General features: G+C 44.9%; 1 protein-coding gene across 5 annotated transcripts in view; it reads left to right on the top strand.

Moving 5' to 3' along the window:
* The window catches only part of ATP2C1 (ATPase secretory pathway Ca2+ transporting 1), a 165,532-nt gene that overhangs the window by 91,465 nt on the left and 57,053 nt on the right, over positions 1 to 17,014 (top strand). For all 5 annotated transcript variants that reach the window (XR_008844057.1, XM_056520659.1, XM_056520660.1 and 2 more), the window contains 4 exons: positions 12,219 to 12,329; positions 13,644 to 13,760; positions 14,474 to 14,563; positions 16,014 to 16,049. Coding sequence is in view for 4 of the 5 variants with exons in the window: in XM_056520659.1 (XP_056376634.1) it covers positions 12,219 to 12,329; positions 13,644 to 13,760; positions 14,474 to 14,563; positions 16,014 to 16,049 (354 nt within the window). In the remaining variant the exon portion in view is untranslated. The remainder of the gene's footprint in view (positions 1 to 12,218; positions 12,330 to 13,643; positions 13,761 to 14,473; positions 14,564 to 16,013; positions 16,050 to 17,014) is intronic.

The raw sequence follows: 17,014 nt of genomic DNA, 5'->3' as shown, positions 1-17,014 counted from the left end.
TGGGGACTGTAGTTATGCAACAGCTGGAGACACACTGGTTTGCTACATAACTCAGTGTGCCTTCAGCTGTTGCAAAACTACAACTCCCAGCAGTCACCGACAGCCAACGGGCATGCTGGGAGTTGTAGTTATGCAACCAGCAGATGCACTACTACAACTCCCAGCATGCACTTTAGCTGATTTTGCAAGCTGGGAGTTGTAGTTATACAACAGCTGAAGGTACACTTTTCCATAGAAAAAATGTACCTCCAGCTGTTGCAAAACTACAAGTCCCAGCATGCCCATAAGGTCATGCTGGGAGTTGTGGTGGTCTGCCTCCTGCTGTTGCATAACTACAGCTCCCAGCATGCCCTTTTTGCATGCTGGGAGCTGTTGCTAAGCAACAGCAGGAGGCTGTCGCTCACCTCCAGCGATCCTCGCCGCACAGGTCAGTCCCTCGTCGTCTCCGCCGCGGCCGTCGCTCCTGGGGCCCCGATCCCAACATTGACGTCGGGGATCGGGGTCCCCAGCACCCGGGGTGCACGTCCCGCACCCGCTCACGTCCTCCGGAAGAGGGGCGGAGCGGGTTGCGGGTAATCCGGCCGACGAATCAGGGCGATCGTGAGGTGGCACCAGTGCCACCTCACCCCTGCAGGCTCTGGCTGTTCGGGGCCGTCGGAGACTGCCCCGAACAGCCTGTAATTCCGGGTCACTGGAGACCCGATTGACCCGGAATCTGCCGCAGATCGCTGGACTGAATTGTCCAGCCATCTGCGGCCATCACCGACATGGGGGGCATAATGACCCCCCTGGGCGATATGCCCCGATGCCTGCTGAACGATTTCAGCAGGCATCGGGCACCGGCTCCCCTCCGGCTAGCGGCGGGGGGCCGGGATTTGACAGGACGTACTCAAACGTCCTGAGTCCTTAAGGACTCGGAAAAGGGGACGTTTGAGTACGTCCTGCGTCCTTAAGGGGTTAAGAGTCTCTCCATGAGGGACATGTATCAAAGATTTTACCCCTGTTTTGTGTTAAAAAATCTTGCGCAAAAAATTTTTTTCCCCACATTCTGGTGGAGCGTAGATTTCGGTGTACCTTGGAGTGACATTTAGTATGCACAAATTTATTAACTGCATATATTTCATTTACCCGCAGAAATCTTGCGCAATAACCATATTTTTTACGCAAATATAAGCTATCTTGAACTGCACCTAGCAAGATGCTCTAAATCATCCATTCCATTTTTCAGAGTGGAGGTATGAGGAGATTTCTATGCTTCTGCTACCAGTCAGATTATCTCTGGAATACTTAAAACCTTTCCATGTACAGTACAGACCAAAAGTTTGGACACACCTTCTCATTCAAAGAGTTTTCTTTATTTTCATGAGAATGAAAATTGTAGATTCACACTGAAGGCGTCCAAACTATGAATTAACACATGTGGAATTATATACATAACAAAAAAATGTGAAACTGAAAATGTCATATTCTAGGTGGAAAGTGTCCCAAACTGCAGTCACAAAAACCATCAAGAAACTGTCTCGCATGCGGAGCGCCCCATTAAAGGAAGACAGTCACCTCTGCTGCGGAGGATAAGTTCATCCGAGTCACCAGCCTCAGAAATCTCAGGTTTACAGCAGCTCAGATTAGAGACCAGGTCAATGCCACACAGAGTTCTAGCAGCAGACACATCTCTAGAACAACTGTTAAGAGGAGACTGTGTGAATCAGGCCTTCATGGTAGAATATCTGCTAGGAAACCACTGCTAAGGACAGGCAACAAGCAGAAGAGACTTGTTTGGGCTAAAAACACAAGGAATGGACATTAGACTAGTGGAAATCTGTGCTTTGGTCTGATGAGTCCAAATTTGAGATCTTTGGTTCCAACCAATGTGTCTTTGTGCGACGCAGAAAAGGTGAACGGATGGACTCTACATGCCTGGTTCCCACCGTGAAGAATGGAGGAGGAGGTGTGATGGTGTGGGGGTGCTTTGCTGGTGACACTGTTGGGGATGTATTCAAAATTGAAGGCATACTGAACCAGCATGGCTACCCCAGCATCTTGCAGTGGCATGCTATTCCATCCGGTTTGGGTTTAGTTGGACCATCATTTATTTTTCAACAGGACAATGACCCCAAACACACCTCCAGGCTGTGTAAGTGCTATTTGACCAAGAAGGAGAGTGATGGGGTGCTGTGCCAGATGACCTGGCCTCCACACTCACCAGACCTGAACCCAATGAAGGCAAAAGGGCCAACAAGTGCTAAGCATCTCTGGGAACTCCTTCAAGACTGTTGGAAGACCATTTCAGGTGACTACCTCTTGAAGCTCATCAAGAGAATGCCAAGAGTGTTCAAAGCAGTAATCAAAGCAAAAGGTGGCTACTATGAAGAACCTAGAATATGACCTATTTTCAGTTGTTTCACAATACTTATTTTTTTTTCGGCGCAAAATTCTTTGAGAATCTCCCCTCTGTGTACTTTATAAAGATTTATGATTTTACTATTGTGCAGAGTTTTGTTCAGCGCACACTGCTGCTCCGGCACTTCTAGCTATGTGAGGAGTGTACCGCGGGAAAATGCCACAGCTCTGTGAAGTGTGCGGTAGAGAGCGAGTGCACGGTAGAGCGAGGGTGGGGGGTCTATATTTGCACTAATTTTATCAAAGGACATGCACAACTTTAGTAAATCTTGAGCAAGAGTGTAAATTAGACAAGCAGTGTAAAGGGACAGATCTTTGTCTACAATAGACACCTAATGATAAATCTCCCCCATGTGTTTTTATTTATTTATTTTTTGCCTATATCATGCACTAGTCCTACAGCATCATTTGTTTTATCGCTCCCAGCTGCATCTGTGTTTTATTATGCCAAAAACATATGGGTAGATGAATATAGGTTCTGAGCCCCAATGGGGACAGGGAACTACTACATCACTGTGGAATCTGTGCACGCTATAGAAATGGTGAATTATACTCACCAATAATTCCTTTTCTGGAAGTCTCCACGACAGCACCCATGAGATTATCTCCTCCTCCTGATTGGGACAGGAAAAAACACTGAGAGGTTAAATTCCCCACCCCTTCCTGTCCACACCAGTGTAGTTATAAAGAACACAGAAGGAAAGGAAAAAAGTGCACCAAAAAACACTAATAAAATAACCAAAGGGTGGGATTAGAGATGAGCGAATTTACAGTAAATTCGATTCGTCCCGAACTTCTCGGCTCGGCAGTTGATGACTTTTCCTGCATAAATTAGTTCAGCTTTCAGGAGCTCCCGTGGGCTGGAAAAGGTGGATACAGTCCTAGGAGACTCTTTCCTAGGACTGTATCCACCTTTTCCAGCGCACCGGAGCACCTGAAAGCTGAACACATTTATGCAGGAAAAGCCATCAACTGCCAAGCCGAGAAGTTCGTGACAAATCGAATTTACTGTAAATTCGCTCATCTCTAGGTGGGATGTATGGGTGCTGTCGTGGAGACTTCCAGAAAAGGAATTATCGGTGAGTATAATTCACCATTTCCCCCCACGTCTCCACGACAGCACCCATGAGAAATACCAAAGAATTTATTAGGGAGGGACTACAGCACTGAGAACTTTACGTCCAAAGGCCATATCCTCAGGAGACAAGATGTGAACTCTATAATGTCTGGAAAAAGTATGAAGGTTTTTCCAAGTGGCAGCTTTGCAAATCTGTTCTACAGAAGCTCTGGCTCTCTCTGCACATGATGAGGAAATTGCTCTAGTAGAATGGGCCTTCAATTGTATAGGAGGGGCTTTACCTCTGGTCACATAAGCCTCTGAAATTGCGGTCTTAATCCATCTGGCTATAGAACTCCTAGAGGCTTTCTTGCCTCTATTAGGGCCAGAAAACTGAATAAACAGATTGTCATCCTTCCTCCACTGACTAGTTCTTTCAATGTAGATGAGGATAGCTCTTGGAACATCCAAAAGACTATGTGATTTTTCTAAGTCATTTTTTGGATCTGAACAGAAGGATGGAACCACAATATCCTGTGATCTAAGGTAGAGACAACTTTAGGGAGGAAATTAGGATCAAGCTTAAAAATGACTGTCATCCAAAAATTCTGATAAGGCTTTCGGATAGAAAGAGCCTGAATTTCACCTACTCTGCTAGCTGTAGTGATGGTGATTAAAAATATAGTTTTGAGAGTCAAACATTTTCAGAAATAGAATCCAGAGGCTCAAAGGGATCCAAAGGAAGAGCCGCTAGAACTGTATTTAAATTCCACTGAGGACAGATATTTAAAGTCTTAGGTCTGAGACTGCTGGACGCTTTAATGAATCTTGACTCCACATGTTATTAGCCAATTTTACGTGATCGAGAGCACTGAGAGCAGAAACCTGTACTTTGAGGGTACTAGGGGAAAGACCTAAATCAAATCCCTGCTGAAGGAAGTCTAGAATTTTAGGAATCACCGGAGTGTTGATAGAAAAAGAATCCCCACACAAAGAGATAAATTTCTTCCAGGTTTTAGCATAGATTCTAGAGGTAGTATCTTTACGGATAGATAGAAGGGTATTTACTACCTTTTCAGAGAAACCTTCCTTCAGCAGAATGGACTTTTCAATTTCCATGCTGTCAAGCTGAGGTTTTTGATCTGACGATGAAAGGATTGTATGGAGATAAGGTCCATCCTAAAAAGTCTCCTTTATCTAAGGGCAATCGTTTTTTTTTTTTTTTTGTCTGCTGCTTTTTCCAGAATAGAATCCAACTCTGGACCAAACGAAAATTTTACATGGAAAGGAAGGAAGGGAGCAGAGTTTACTTCTTGAAGTCATGTCTCCCGACCAAGATTTTAACCACAGTACATGCCTAGTGGTATTGGACAAAACAGCAGTACGAGAAGCCAGTTTTACCGATTCTGCAGAGGCATCTGAAAAAATGAGATGCCATCTTAAACAGGGGTAAGGATTCCAAAATCTGGTCCTTAGGGGTATCAGACTGGAGGTGGTATTCCAGCTGGTCTAACCAAACTCCTTAAGTCCTGGCTACACAGGTAGAGGCTATACTAGGCCTTGACAGTGAAGAAGCAGCCTCCCAGGTCTTAAACAAACTCTCTGCGCCTCTATCCATTGGATCTTTAAGTTGTGTAGCAGCAGAGAGGTACGCTTTGCTTCCTTAGCAACTGGGATATCTACTAATGCTATCGTGTCCCAGGTAGTAGAGTCTGCGTCATCCAAGGGATATCGCCTTTTTTAGACCCCTAGGAATAAAAGCATTCTTTTCTGGCTTAGCCCATACATCTTTAATAATTTTATGCAAATTTGCATGAACAAGGAAAGTACAGGGTTTCCTGTCTTTTATGCCTCAAAAAAGCTCATCCTGGATAGACTTAGTCTCCTGAACCTCCTCTAAATTCAAGGTAGTACGGACGGACTTAATTAAGGATTCTATAACATCAGAATTAAAACAAGAATTTTTTTCAAAGAGAGGAATCTTCCTCTTCATGAGGATTTTCCACTTCAGAATCCGAAAGACACCGTTTTAGTCTTTTTTTTTTTTTTTTTTTTTTTTTTTTTTTACCGCTGAGACATTAACCGAAGTAGTGGATGCCACAGGGGTAACAGGTGCAAAAGAGGCCAATGCAGAGTGTATCTCTGAATGAATCATGGATTTAATTTCTTGCATAAGAGTTGGAGAGTCAACTTTTACTACTGATGCAATACATGATTTACACAGAGGTTTAGAAGCAGATTCAGGAAACTCCTTATAGCAAATAACACATTTCTTAGGTTTAGATTTTTTTCGGTTTAACCGAAGAACCTACAGAATCCTTGTCTCCCGGCAAATACAAGGAAGAGAAGGATAAACGCCATGCAATGAAGATAGGCCAGGGGGAACCCATAGGCCCTCAGTACTCACGGATCCTGGGATCACTGGAGGATCTGGAACTTTTGCAGGTGAGCTCATGATGCAGCCTTGTATTATCCAACGCTGGAATCAGGTAGAGCCGCTTCCATCTGGGAGAGGGGCTTCCTAAAGGTACAAAGCTGGGCTCTAGATTCAAATTCCCCACTCCAGCGCAGCCGGAAGTGACAACAGACGCCAGCATCCCGACCAGAAGGAGATCTGCCGGGAGAAAATGAACTAAGAAGCGCTCGCGCGAGGTAAATAACTCCTTGCTGTAAGGAGACCGCACAGAGACCCACACGGTGCTCCCACGGCATTCCTCTGCCTCCATGCTCCCGGAGCGGACCCACAGAGTGGACCGGACCAAAGGGGAGAAAAAGACAGGGGGTGTGCTATGCCCGCACCCTGAGTCTGCAAGGCCCCGGTAAGGACCTTCAATTTTCTTAATGCAGGAGAGCAAAAACCCCCCTGCACCTCTCAGCTCCTTCCTTGACAGGAACAGGAAAAAACACAGGTGTGGACAGGAAGGGGTGGGGAATTTAACCTCTGTGTTTTTTCCTGTCCCAATCAGGAGGAGGAGATAATCTCATGGGTGCTGTCATGGAGACGTGGGGGGAAATAATTTTTTTCATGTGATCCCAAGTCTGACTCTTCAAATCTTCCAGTGCCTAAGGGTGCGTTCACACTGTGGAATCTCTGCTCGCTGAATTCAGCGAGCAGAGACGCCATCTGGCGGCCGCCGCAGGGCACTGAGCCGTCACCATTGACTGCTATGCAGTGCTTGCGGAATCCACGCAAAGAATGAACATGTTCTTTCTTTGCACGGTACAATTGCCATGGTGGAATTGTCCGCCGCTGAAATTCCGCAGTGTGAACGGGTCTCCGGGTATTCTGTAGTGTGAACGTACGCTAATGGTGAAAACAGGAGGTCGGAGTCTGACTTCCTGTGGACTACAGGATGACATCATCACCTACCAGACCCCTTCCACCCCTCCCAGCTCCAACAAATATCGCTATGGCTGTCCGGGCATGCTGGGAGTTGTAGTTTTGCAACAGATGAAGGTACATTGGTTGGCAAACACTGCTCTATTGGGCTCATACAGGCCCTGTGCTGACCATTGGGCATAGCAGTCACCTCACCTAAAAAATTGTCTTTGTAGCAAATACACAATAGGGTTAAATCCTTGATAATACTCTATATCTTTATACTGTGTGAGGATGGTATCTGTGAAGAATGTTAACACTTGTCTGAAGGTGATAATAAATTCCTCCTGCATGTGCAGTATATTGGAGCTTGTATTAGCGCACTGCTGATTTAGTAATGGGGGGCGATCATCTTATCTGTGTGATCTCCGTCTCAGCAGACAAGAAGTCAGAGAAGAAACCGAGATTTTATCTTTACGTGCGGATAGCCTGGCATGTTGGAAAGCTTAGGAATTTAGACATTGAAAGGGACTGGTATATAATCTGTTACACAAACAAAACCAGCCCCTAAAGTTCTGATGATCGACTGTAAATAGAGCTATTTCTTGGTAAAGGTTGCCTTCTAGCAGCGGTCTCAAACTGTGGCCCTCCAGATGTTGCAAAACTTCAACTCCCAGCATGCCCGGACAGCCGTTGGCTGTCCGGGCATGCTGGGAGTTGAAGTTTTGCAACATCTGGAGGGCCACTGTTTGAGACCACTGCCTTCTGGGGTTCATGTGCATTTTCTTTTACAAAATGTATGATAATCTACGTATTACAGAACCCCCAAAACTAAACAAATGTAAGGTAGGAAAAACATAAGAAATACTGTTTAATGAATCTTCAGTCTTATATATCTTCGTACTTTGAAAATGTACAAAATTGTATACCGCCAACAGATGGCCCAGGAATGTCATGCTACCCTTATGGGAAATAATAGCTGGGTACATTGGTGGCAGAACAATACATTGGATGCCACTCTGCATGCTTCAGCTCAAAAAGATGGTTCATAATGCAAAAAACTTACACATACACACATGTAGACACACGTACGTATGTGTGTAAAATATATATATATATATATATATATATATATATATATATATATATATATATAATATTTATATTATACACGTGTGTGTTTTTTCTTTTCTTTTTTTGATTTAGGATAGGAAATGGCCCAGGTTCATCAAAATACTCAATTATGCCAATAGCAACCAATCACAGCTCATTTTATCTGAGCTGTTTGAGAAGTGAAAGCTGAGCAATGAATGCTTTAGGCAAAATTGATTGAGAAATCTGCGCCAATACGGGGAGTGTAAATCCCTTGATCTTAAACTAGTTTTACCCAGAGATTGTTAGGCCATAAACCAGCAGGAGGTAATCACCTGGGCATCCCAGTACAGCTTAGAACATAATAGACCTTATTTACGAAGCTAAAACCAGCTGTTTTTTTGGGGGTCATTTTGGCGCAGTGTCTGCAACATGTCTGTACCAGTGTGCGCCAGGACTCTGCTTGAAAGGGGGCGTGGTTTCACAACATGACCTATTTACTATTGAATTCAAAGAAAGAAATGTGAAAAAAAATAGCTGGAAATTTGCACCTAGAAAAAGCTGATCTGAAAATGTTCCCGACTTGTAAATCTGTGAATCCCCATAGTAAACAGAGGAATTGTGCAACTCTGAAACACTTCACACTAGTAAAAACCCAACACTCTTAGTAAATGAGAGCCATTGTGTTCTTAGTATGAATGTACAGACATACAGTCAGTTACTGTTTGTTATGCTGAGTTGGGAATCAAGAAGTACAGTACGTCATAAGACTATTTGTTTGCCATGCATCAAAAAGTGCTTTGTCCACAGGTATTGTTTGTATGCTCTACCTGTCTAAGCAGTTAAAGGGGGATAAGATGTCTGATCGTGGGGGGCCTGCTGCTGGGACCCCCGCGATCTCCCTGCAGCACCCGCATTCTATGCAGGGCTGCATCTCTGGTTTCGGAAACATCCGGGCTTCCGGGACTGGAGATGTGACTGTCACGCCCCCTCCATTCATTCATGTCTATGGGAGGGGGGTCTAAGCAGCGACCCCCCCCCCCCCCCCCCCCCCGCCATCAGACATCTTATAAGATGTTCTTGCTCTGAATACCCTGGCAATATCCGGGCAAAAATAGGTTTTTTGCCCTGAATACCCCTTTAAAACTGCATAGCAATTCACCATACAACTGTTACTGCATATATATATATATAAGAAAACGGTGTTCCCTGACCAATATGGTTTACCAGCTAAATCAGAACCCAGTAGCCAGTAAACCTAGAAGGATGTTACTGGTAACTTTTTGAGCTGTTATCTACTGATTTACCTGGAAGATCTGGTTTCTAAAATGTACCTTGATTTAGACACCTTTTTGTATAATACAAAAATGTTATATTGTTTAGAAGTGGATACATCATCCAGTTTCTTGAGTTTTTGTTGACCCATCATTTTATTATGCCGTGTATCATTTTCTTGATGTATATTTTGTTGTATGTCAATGTATTTTCCCTGGTACCTGTATTGTATTATTCTTTCATCCCCGGATGAACCGCTATATGATATAAGATATACGGAGAAATAACAGGACATGCACTAAATATTTATTTGTTTCCTCCACACAACTCCCATCATTACGACATAGCTCCATTTAACGGAGAAGTGTGAATAAGCCCTAAGAAATTACTCTTTTCTCGGTCGGCTCCATTGGGGGATACAGAGACTGTGGGTATATCGTGCTGACACTAGGCATTCAAAAGAAAATCGTCCCCTCCTGGCAGGATATACACTGGCTACTGACCCTGAGCTAATCAGTTTTAGCTTAGTGTATGTAGGAGGCAGACACAGGTCTGGATCTCTTTATTTTATAGCCAGGGCCTGTTGTAGGTTATTTTCTCCTTTTTATTTCTTGTTTTTTAGGTGGGGGTTCAGGAGCATGGAGCTATCTGTTCCCCCATATGCGGATAAGTGGCACAGGGCATGGAGTATGCACCGTTAACCCAACGGCCAGTGCCTGGGGTTGCACCATGGGTCCGGGTCCCCCTACCTTCCCTGCTTGTCCCGCTGTCTCAGCCTGACATGACGCAGGTGACAAATAGTTGGCTGAAGACATCTTAGGGGAGTATGGCTTGTCACTGTGTGACTACCCTGCTTCTGGTGGATGCAGCATCCTTTAAAGATCCTGCAGACAAGAAGATCAAAAATTTTGCCTTTGAAGCAGCAGGTTTGTCCTTGCTACCCACCTTCGCTCTGCTGCCGCAGAACAAATCCCCATCCCCATCTGAAGGCTGCTTCCTTTCAGCCCTTTCGGTCCTTTTACTTTGTGTTGCCCTCACAAGCAGGCGCACTCCTGATGTCTGAAAGCCCCTTCTTTCAAGGCACGTCCTTCCTGGAAGTGACAACCATTCTGGCTGTTTCGCAGCCAAGTCCGGTAACCGAGGTACTGGGCCGAATGGGTCAGTTCCTTTCGCCCCAGTTCTGCTATGACCCTCTCCAGCTGGCCATCTTGGCCTGGTGGGACAAGTTGCTGTCTACTCTGGATCACCGGATTCTTCTGCCCACCTCCGTTCTTCGGTCCCTTCTGTGGTGGCTCCACTCTCCCCTCTTTCTCCAGGGGCGGTCGTTTCTTACCCTCCACTGGCAGGTCGTCATGACCAATGCGAGTCACTAGGGTTGGGGAACTGTGTTTAAGGACCTGACGGTCCAGGGTCGCTGGTCCCCTCAGGAGGCTCACCTTCCCATCATTCTTCTGGAGCTCTGTGCCATCATTCTTTGCTTCCTCCACTGGGAGATCCTCCTACAGAGTCGTCTGGTTCAGGCCAAGGCTGTGGCATATATCACCGCGCAGTTCGCTTGGCGATAGAGATGGTCTCCAAGATTCTGCTCTGGGCCGAGATTAGAATTCCCGCCCTCTCCATGATCCACATTCTGGGCGTGGAGGTGGGCTTTCTTACCCCGCTCCTCCGGATCCGGATGAGTGGTCTCTCCGGAGGCATTTGCGCAGATCTGTGATCTTTGGGTGACCTGGACGAGGATCTCTTTTGCTTCTCGCGACAACAGAAAGTTCCTTGCTTTGAAGTCTCGAGACCCTCTGGCGGTGGCCTCACTCTTCATCCCGTGGTCGTCCCTCCGTCTTCCTTACCTCTTTCCACCTCTCCTGCCCAGGGTTCTGAGCAAACTCAAGGCAGAGGGTGTTGCCACCATTCTGTGGCTCCAGACTGGCCCAGGCGTGCGTAGTACACCACGTAATTCGGCTGGTCGCTGACGTACCACTGCATCTTCCATTTGCCCCAATCTGCTCCCCCCCTCTGCCACCCCAATTTTCTGTTGCTGCATTTGATGGCGTGGCGGTTGAAATCGTCTTCCCGGTCATTTTTTCCTTTCCTCGACATCTTGCTTTTTTGCAATCCGGTCTGGATCAGTGCTTGGCACTCAGATCTCTTAAGGGTCAAGTGTCTGCTCTTACTATTATGTTTCAGCAGCCGTTGGCTTCCAATTCTCACATCTGCATCTCCCCGGGACGCCTCTTTGCATCCTTTCTAGGAAGGTCGCCTTCCTCATCATGATTACCTCAATTAGGAGGGTCTCCCTTCTTGGTCCTTCATCAGGACAAGGTGGTTTTTCCTCCACCTTCCTCCTTCGTTCTTCCTTCATTTTGTCTGGCTCCATCCAACGCTAAAGGAGTGTTCCCTACATAGCCTGAACGTACGTGCGTAGTCCATGCGTTCCGTTCGGGCTTCTTAGGCGCTCTGCAATAGGGCTTCGTTTTGCAAGTCTGTAAGGCGGCCACCTGGTTGCCCTTGCACACTTTCACTAAATTCTACCTGGTGCACACGTTTGCGTCAGATGACGCTAGTTTGGGTCACAATGTGTTGCAGGTGGCAGTGGCTCCGTTTTCTGCCTGATTCTGGGTTGGGTATTTTTCCTACCCCGGTGACTGCTTTGGTATGTCCCACGGTCTCTGTGTTCCCCAATGGAGCCGACCGTATGCCTACCGTAAAATCTTTCTCGGAGGATCCATTGGGGGCACACAGCACCCACCCATTGTTTGTTGCTATGGTTCGGTTTTCTGTCCGAGGGGTTGTTTTTGGTTCCTTTTTTGTCTGTCTGATTCCCTTGGACACCTGCTGGCTTATTTCTCGGTCTGTCCTTTTCCTACTGCTTTGGGACTTAACTGATAGCTCAGGGTCAGTAGCCGGGGTATATCCTGCCAGGAGGGGCCGACTTTCTTTTGTATGCGTAGTGGCAGCAAGATATACCCACGGTCTCTGTGTCCCCCAATGGATGCCCCGAGAGATTTTACGGTAACCATAAAAATCTACTTTTCTTATTTCAAAAACTAATTTTAACAGATTGTTTGTTTGTGCTTTTAGGTATCATCCTTTCATGATCCTTTGACCACTGAAAATGTTACAATGATTCCTGTATTGAATTCAAAGCGGGCAAGTGAGTTGCCAGTCAGCGAAGTTGCCTGGATTCTTAAGGTAAGACCGATCAGCTAATTTATGAGCTCCGTTTTCAGTCACTTGTATCACATGTGACCACTATGTAAATGGGGTGTAAATAAGCCCAGGCTAGATGGGGCAAGTCATCAAGATGCCAGGCATACGTTTTTGTTTTATATTTTATTTCCATAGTCCTTCGAAATCCGCATAATATAAACCTTTGTTATTTTGCAAATGAGGCTCAAATGTCCAGAGGGGTTCCCCAGCTCTACCTTTGTCAGTTAAATAGAATAAGGCAGTGATAAAGACATGAAATGGACTATCCTGTCGAATGACAAATGGGTCGATTGAACCACATTTATAACTGCTTACATCTCAGCATGTCGGCGCTGGAAAGGACAATAGAAATAAAGAAGTATGCCTAAAATCATGATGACAAAGCCCTATCTAGCCCTGTGCATATTTTATCAAAGGGCCACGATCAGCCTGCAGGATCACTAGAGCATGTAGCCATGCACCTTTCCTTAAATCTGCACGCCCCTCGCTGCAGTCACCTCATGGAACACAGCATACAGTATAAGCTGCGTGAAAGTGCCAGAGTACCCCTTTAATCCTTCCAGTACTTATCAGCTGCTGTATGCTCCACAGGAAGTTGTATAGTGCTTTCCAGTCTGACCACAGTGCTCTCTGCTGCCACTTCTGTCCATGTCAGGAACTGACCAGAGAAGGAGCAAACCTCTCCTGCTCTGGACAGGAGAGAACTGTGGTAAGACAAAAGAACTATGTACCTTCCTCTGGAGCATACAGCATAATTTACAAATCTGTTTAACTTTCTGGCACTAGTTGATTAGAAAAAAATCTGGTTTTCCACCGGAGTACCCCTTTAACTTATAATAGCAATATGAGAAGAAGCATAGAACTGCATTATTCCTCCTGTTACCAAGAAGTGGGAACACTTTATTTTTATTTTTTTTTGATTGTCACTTCTGTATTATTTTAGCAGTTTTAAGGGATTAGTGTGCTGCAGTTGTAAGCCTGAAACATGGCCATCCCGCTTCCGAAAACTGGAGCCGGCAGCTCGTGACGTCATAGCCCGGCCCCTTATGACAGCACGCCCCCTCAATTCAAGACTATGGGATTTGGGCGTGATGGCCATCACGCCCCCTCCCATAGACTTGCATATAGGGGGTGTGCGTGACGTCATGAGGGGGTGGGGCTATGACGTCATTACATTCCGGCTCCAGCGATCGGAACAGTTTGTTCCAAATGCTGAGCAGCGGAGTACCTCTTTAACACTTTCTTTTTTCTTACATGTCTTTACGTGTTTCATAGATGTTCTGATTTTTCTCACAGGCTGATCTCCAGAGTGGGTTATCGAATTCTGAAGTCTGTCACAGGCGAGCCTCCCATGGATGGAATGAGTTTGAAATCGGTGAAGATGAGCCATTATGGAAAAAATATATTGCACAGGTGAGATATATTGAGAAGAATCAAAATGATACCCCTATTGAGATCAGTACGGGATTTCAGATGTGTAGTGAAGAATAATTGAAATATGTTATATCCCAACCTTTTTCTGACCAAACTACATTTCAAGACTAAGAACATTACTGTTTATGATCCATGCCATATCTTGTTTACATGAGTGGTGTGACCATCTCTATATGGACATTTACCTGCACAGGTAATCTCTGCCCACATGGGGACATCAGTATAGACAGCACCCCTGAGGATTGAAGGAATAATAAATCACTGATTCAACATGTTGTAGTGCTTTATAGACAGATCTGCCAAACATTTAATTCAGTACCTATTTATATTCATGTCCCCGTTTGGGCAGAAACTATCTGTGCAGCTATATGCCCATAATGCCATCACACTGTTATTTTAGGGGATTCCATGCCATAGCTAGTAAACAGTACTCTACTTACTCTTGGAATTTAGGGATTTGGAGCCTCCAGGTCAGCATCTTACATCATTGCAGAGTTATGTGTCTCCATGGTTACATTTTACTTAATCTGGCTCTCTTGTTGTCAAAACTAAAATGTGGTATACCTTGATACATAATTTATTTCTAAATATTGATGAAAGGTTCAGCATGAGTCATAACATTTTTTTTCTTTTATGTCTTTTGCATGGCCTGGAACCTGAAATAAATTGCAATGAATCTGTTTCTTTTTCAGTTTAAGAACCCGCTCCTTATGCTCCTGCTGGCCTCTGCTGTCATCAGTATCTTAATGCATCAGTTTGATGATGCTGTCAGTATCACAGTGGTAAGTTAATAGCCTTTAATTGAATAGATCTGTATATTTAGCATACATTCATTGCCTAGGCCACTGTTTCCCAACCAGGGTACCTCCAGCTGTTGCAAAACTACAACTCCCAGCATACCCGGACAGCTGGAGGCTGTCCGGGAGTGCTGGGAGTTGTAGTTTTGCAACAGCTGGAGGCACAATGGTTGGGAAACAGTGGCCTAGTCCCTGAAACAGGTTATGGTCATAGGCCACTTATCAGCTAAATGTGTTGTGACCGAAAACATTTATAGGAAAACACAATAATTCTGGCGGCATGAGTGAAGCGTTTTGTTCTGGGTTTTGCCCTTGACCTGTGATCGTACCCAGCACATTTTATACTGAACGCTAGCTGTGACCTTCTGTGCTGTTCCCTGAATTGCTTCATGGTTGTTTGCGGTCTATTTATCTCAAGATGAATATTTAGAAAACGCACATTTGCTTAAAATTTGTTCTTTCACAAAGATTGTTTGTGCTGCAGTGCGCTGTTAGCAGGTAGCCATAATAACAAAAGCAGACATTACAGAGAACAAATGTAACTGCTGCTTATTTATAATGTTGTTTGGCGTTAATTTAAACATTGGCCTTTTGTGCGTCTGCCGGGGCCGCTGGAATTGCTAAAAGGCACAATTCTTCATAATGTATAGAATTTGGTGATACTGTAACCTGCAGCACAGCAGGGGGAGTATATACATATAGGGTGGCTGGACTGTACCATTTTTAATAGCATCATTAATGCAAATATGAGAAGCCTGTAGAGATGAGGGCCATGTGGCCGCACAGATGTTAATAGCAAAGACCCGAGTTTGTTTATGAATATAGGGGGAGATTTATCAAAACCTGTCCAGAGGAAAAGTTGTTGAGTTGCCCATAGCAACCAATCAGATTGCTTCTTTCATTTTTGAAAAGGCCTCTGAAAAGTGAAAGAGATCTGATTGGTTGCTATGGTCAACTCAGCAGCTTTTCCTCTGGACAGGTTTTGATAAATCTCCCCCATAATTTTCACATTCTGATAAGTCACTGAGGCCGGAGTGCGGAATGTCTGCCCGGAAAACAAGTGTGGACTTTCCGCACATTTGACTAATTTGCTCAGAAATGCACCCTGTCATTTACAGCAATGCATTTGCTTGCGGGATTTGTAGAAAGGATAGACATGTCTATTCTTTTTGCGAACGTCTAAATCGGAATTTCCATGGTGAAAAATTCTGCTGTGTGAAATTTGCAGCAGAATCCTATTCAAATCAATAGGACTCTGCTGCAGCGGAATTCTGCATGGAAATTCCGCCGCGTGAATATACGCATTGACATTGAAGTCATGTTCTTAAAGCAGGTCGATTTTGTCTTCCTAATTCTTCTGCTGGTGATCAATGCTTCCATCACGTATGAAATTCTATGGGGGTTTATATCTCTACCTTTTCTTCTTTTGTTTTAGGCAATACTAATAGTTGTCACCGTTGCATTTGTTCAGGTAAGGGTTGTTTTTTCTTCTTGCTCTAGACTGAGTGTTGAAATATTATTAGTCTTGGTTTTTATCTGCAATATTAGCACTTTATAGTGTAGTAGTTGGCGAGGATGGCTTATTCTTTACTATTTTTTTTTTTTTTTATAGCTCAGCAACTTGTGATAAAGTTTTATTAAACTGCATAACACTCTTAGAATGTCAGCATCTGAGGGGGAAAACTACAGATTACATAATAAGGCATAACAGTATATTTGCTTCCACTAAATTACTCTATCCTGAAGTGCTTGCATGGGTTTTCACTGAATAGACCCCACTTGGGTTGCTGTTTATCAGTCATGGTTGATCCCTCATTTGAAGGCTGGGCTAGTCTATACAGTGACTTGTGGCCATCCTTCTGCTGAAATCTAATGATAGAGAGTGTGTGTGATTGTCCGTAAACTCAGCAGGTTTCGATTTCTGGAAACTGCAGTGTCACATTCCTGTAATTTGAAGGTTGCAACAGGACCACATTCACTATCATTACTTGTGATGCATCAGGATGACAGATACAAGTTGTCACGTAATCCTAGCCTAAAGCTTAGGCAAGATATAACTTACCTAAAGTGTGCGAAATACACAGCATTGTTTCTCTGCAGTAGGCTTAAAGGAGTACTCCGGGATAGGAAAATTGCCCGTCATACTGCCAGCCTCCACCGTATACTCTTTCTGGTTGCTGGTGGTCGGCGAGTCATACTGCATTAAGTCAATCACCGGCCGCAGCGAAGTCCCGCCTCGGCCGGTGATAGGCTTAGCGGCAGTGTGACATCACACTGCCGCTCAGCCTATCGCCGGCCGAGGCGAGACTAAGCTGCGGCCGGTGATTGGCTGAATGCAGTATGACTCACCCACCACTGGCAACCAGGAGGAGGATTTCGGCGGAGGCCGAAGCCGGTTACCGGAGGCACTGGGGTAGCGAAGGAAGGTATGTACTT

The sequence above is a fragment of the Hyla sarda genome, chromosome 5, assembly GCF_029499605.1.
Source record: "Hyla sarda isolate aHylSar1 chromosome 5, aHylSar1.hap1, whole genome shotgun sequence".
NCBI classification, from domain to species: Eukaryota; Metazoa; Chordata; class Amphibia; order Anura; family Hylidae; genus Hyla; species Hyla sarda.
Note: the sequence above shows the minus strand (reverse complement) of the source record. Positions and strands in the feature narration are given on the sequence as shown.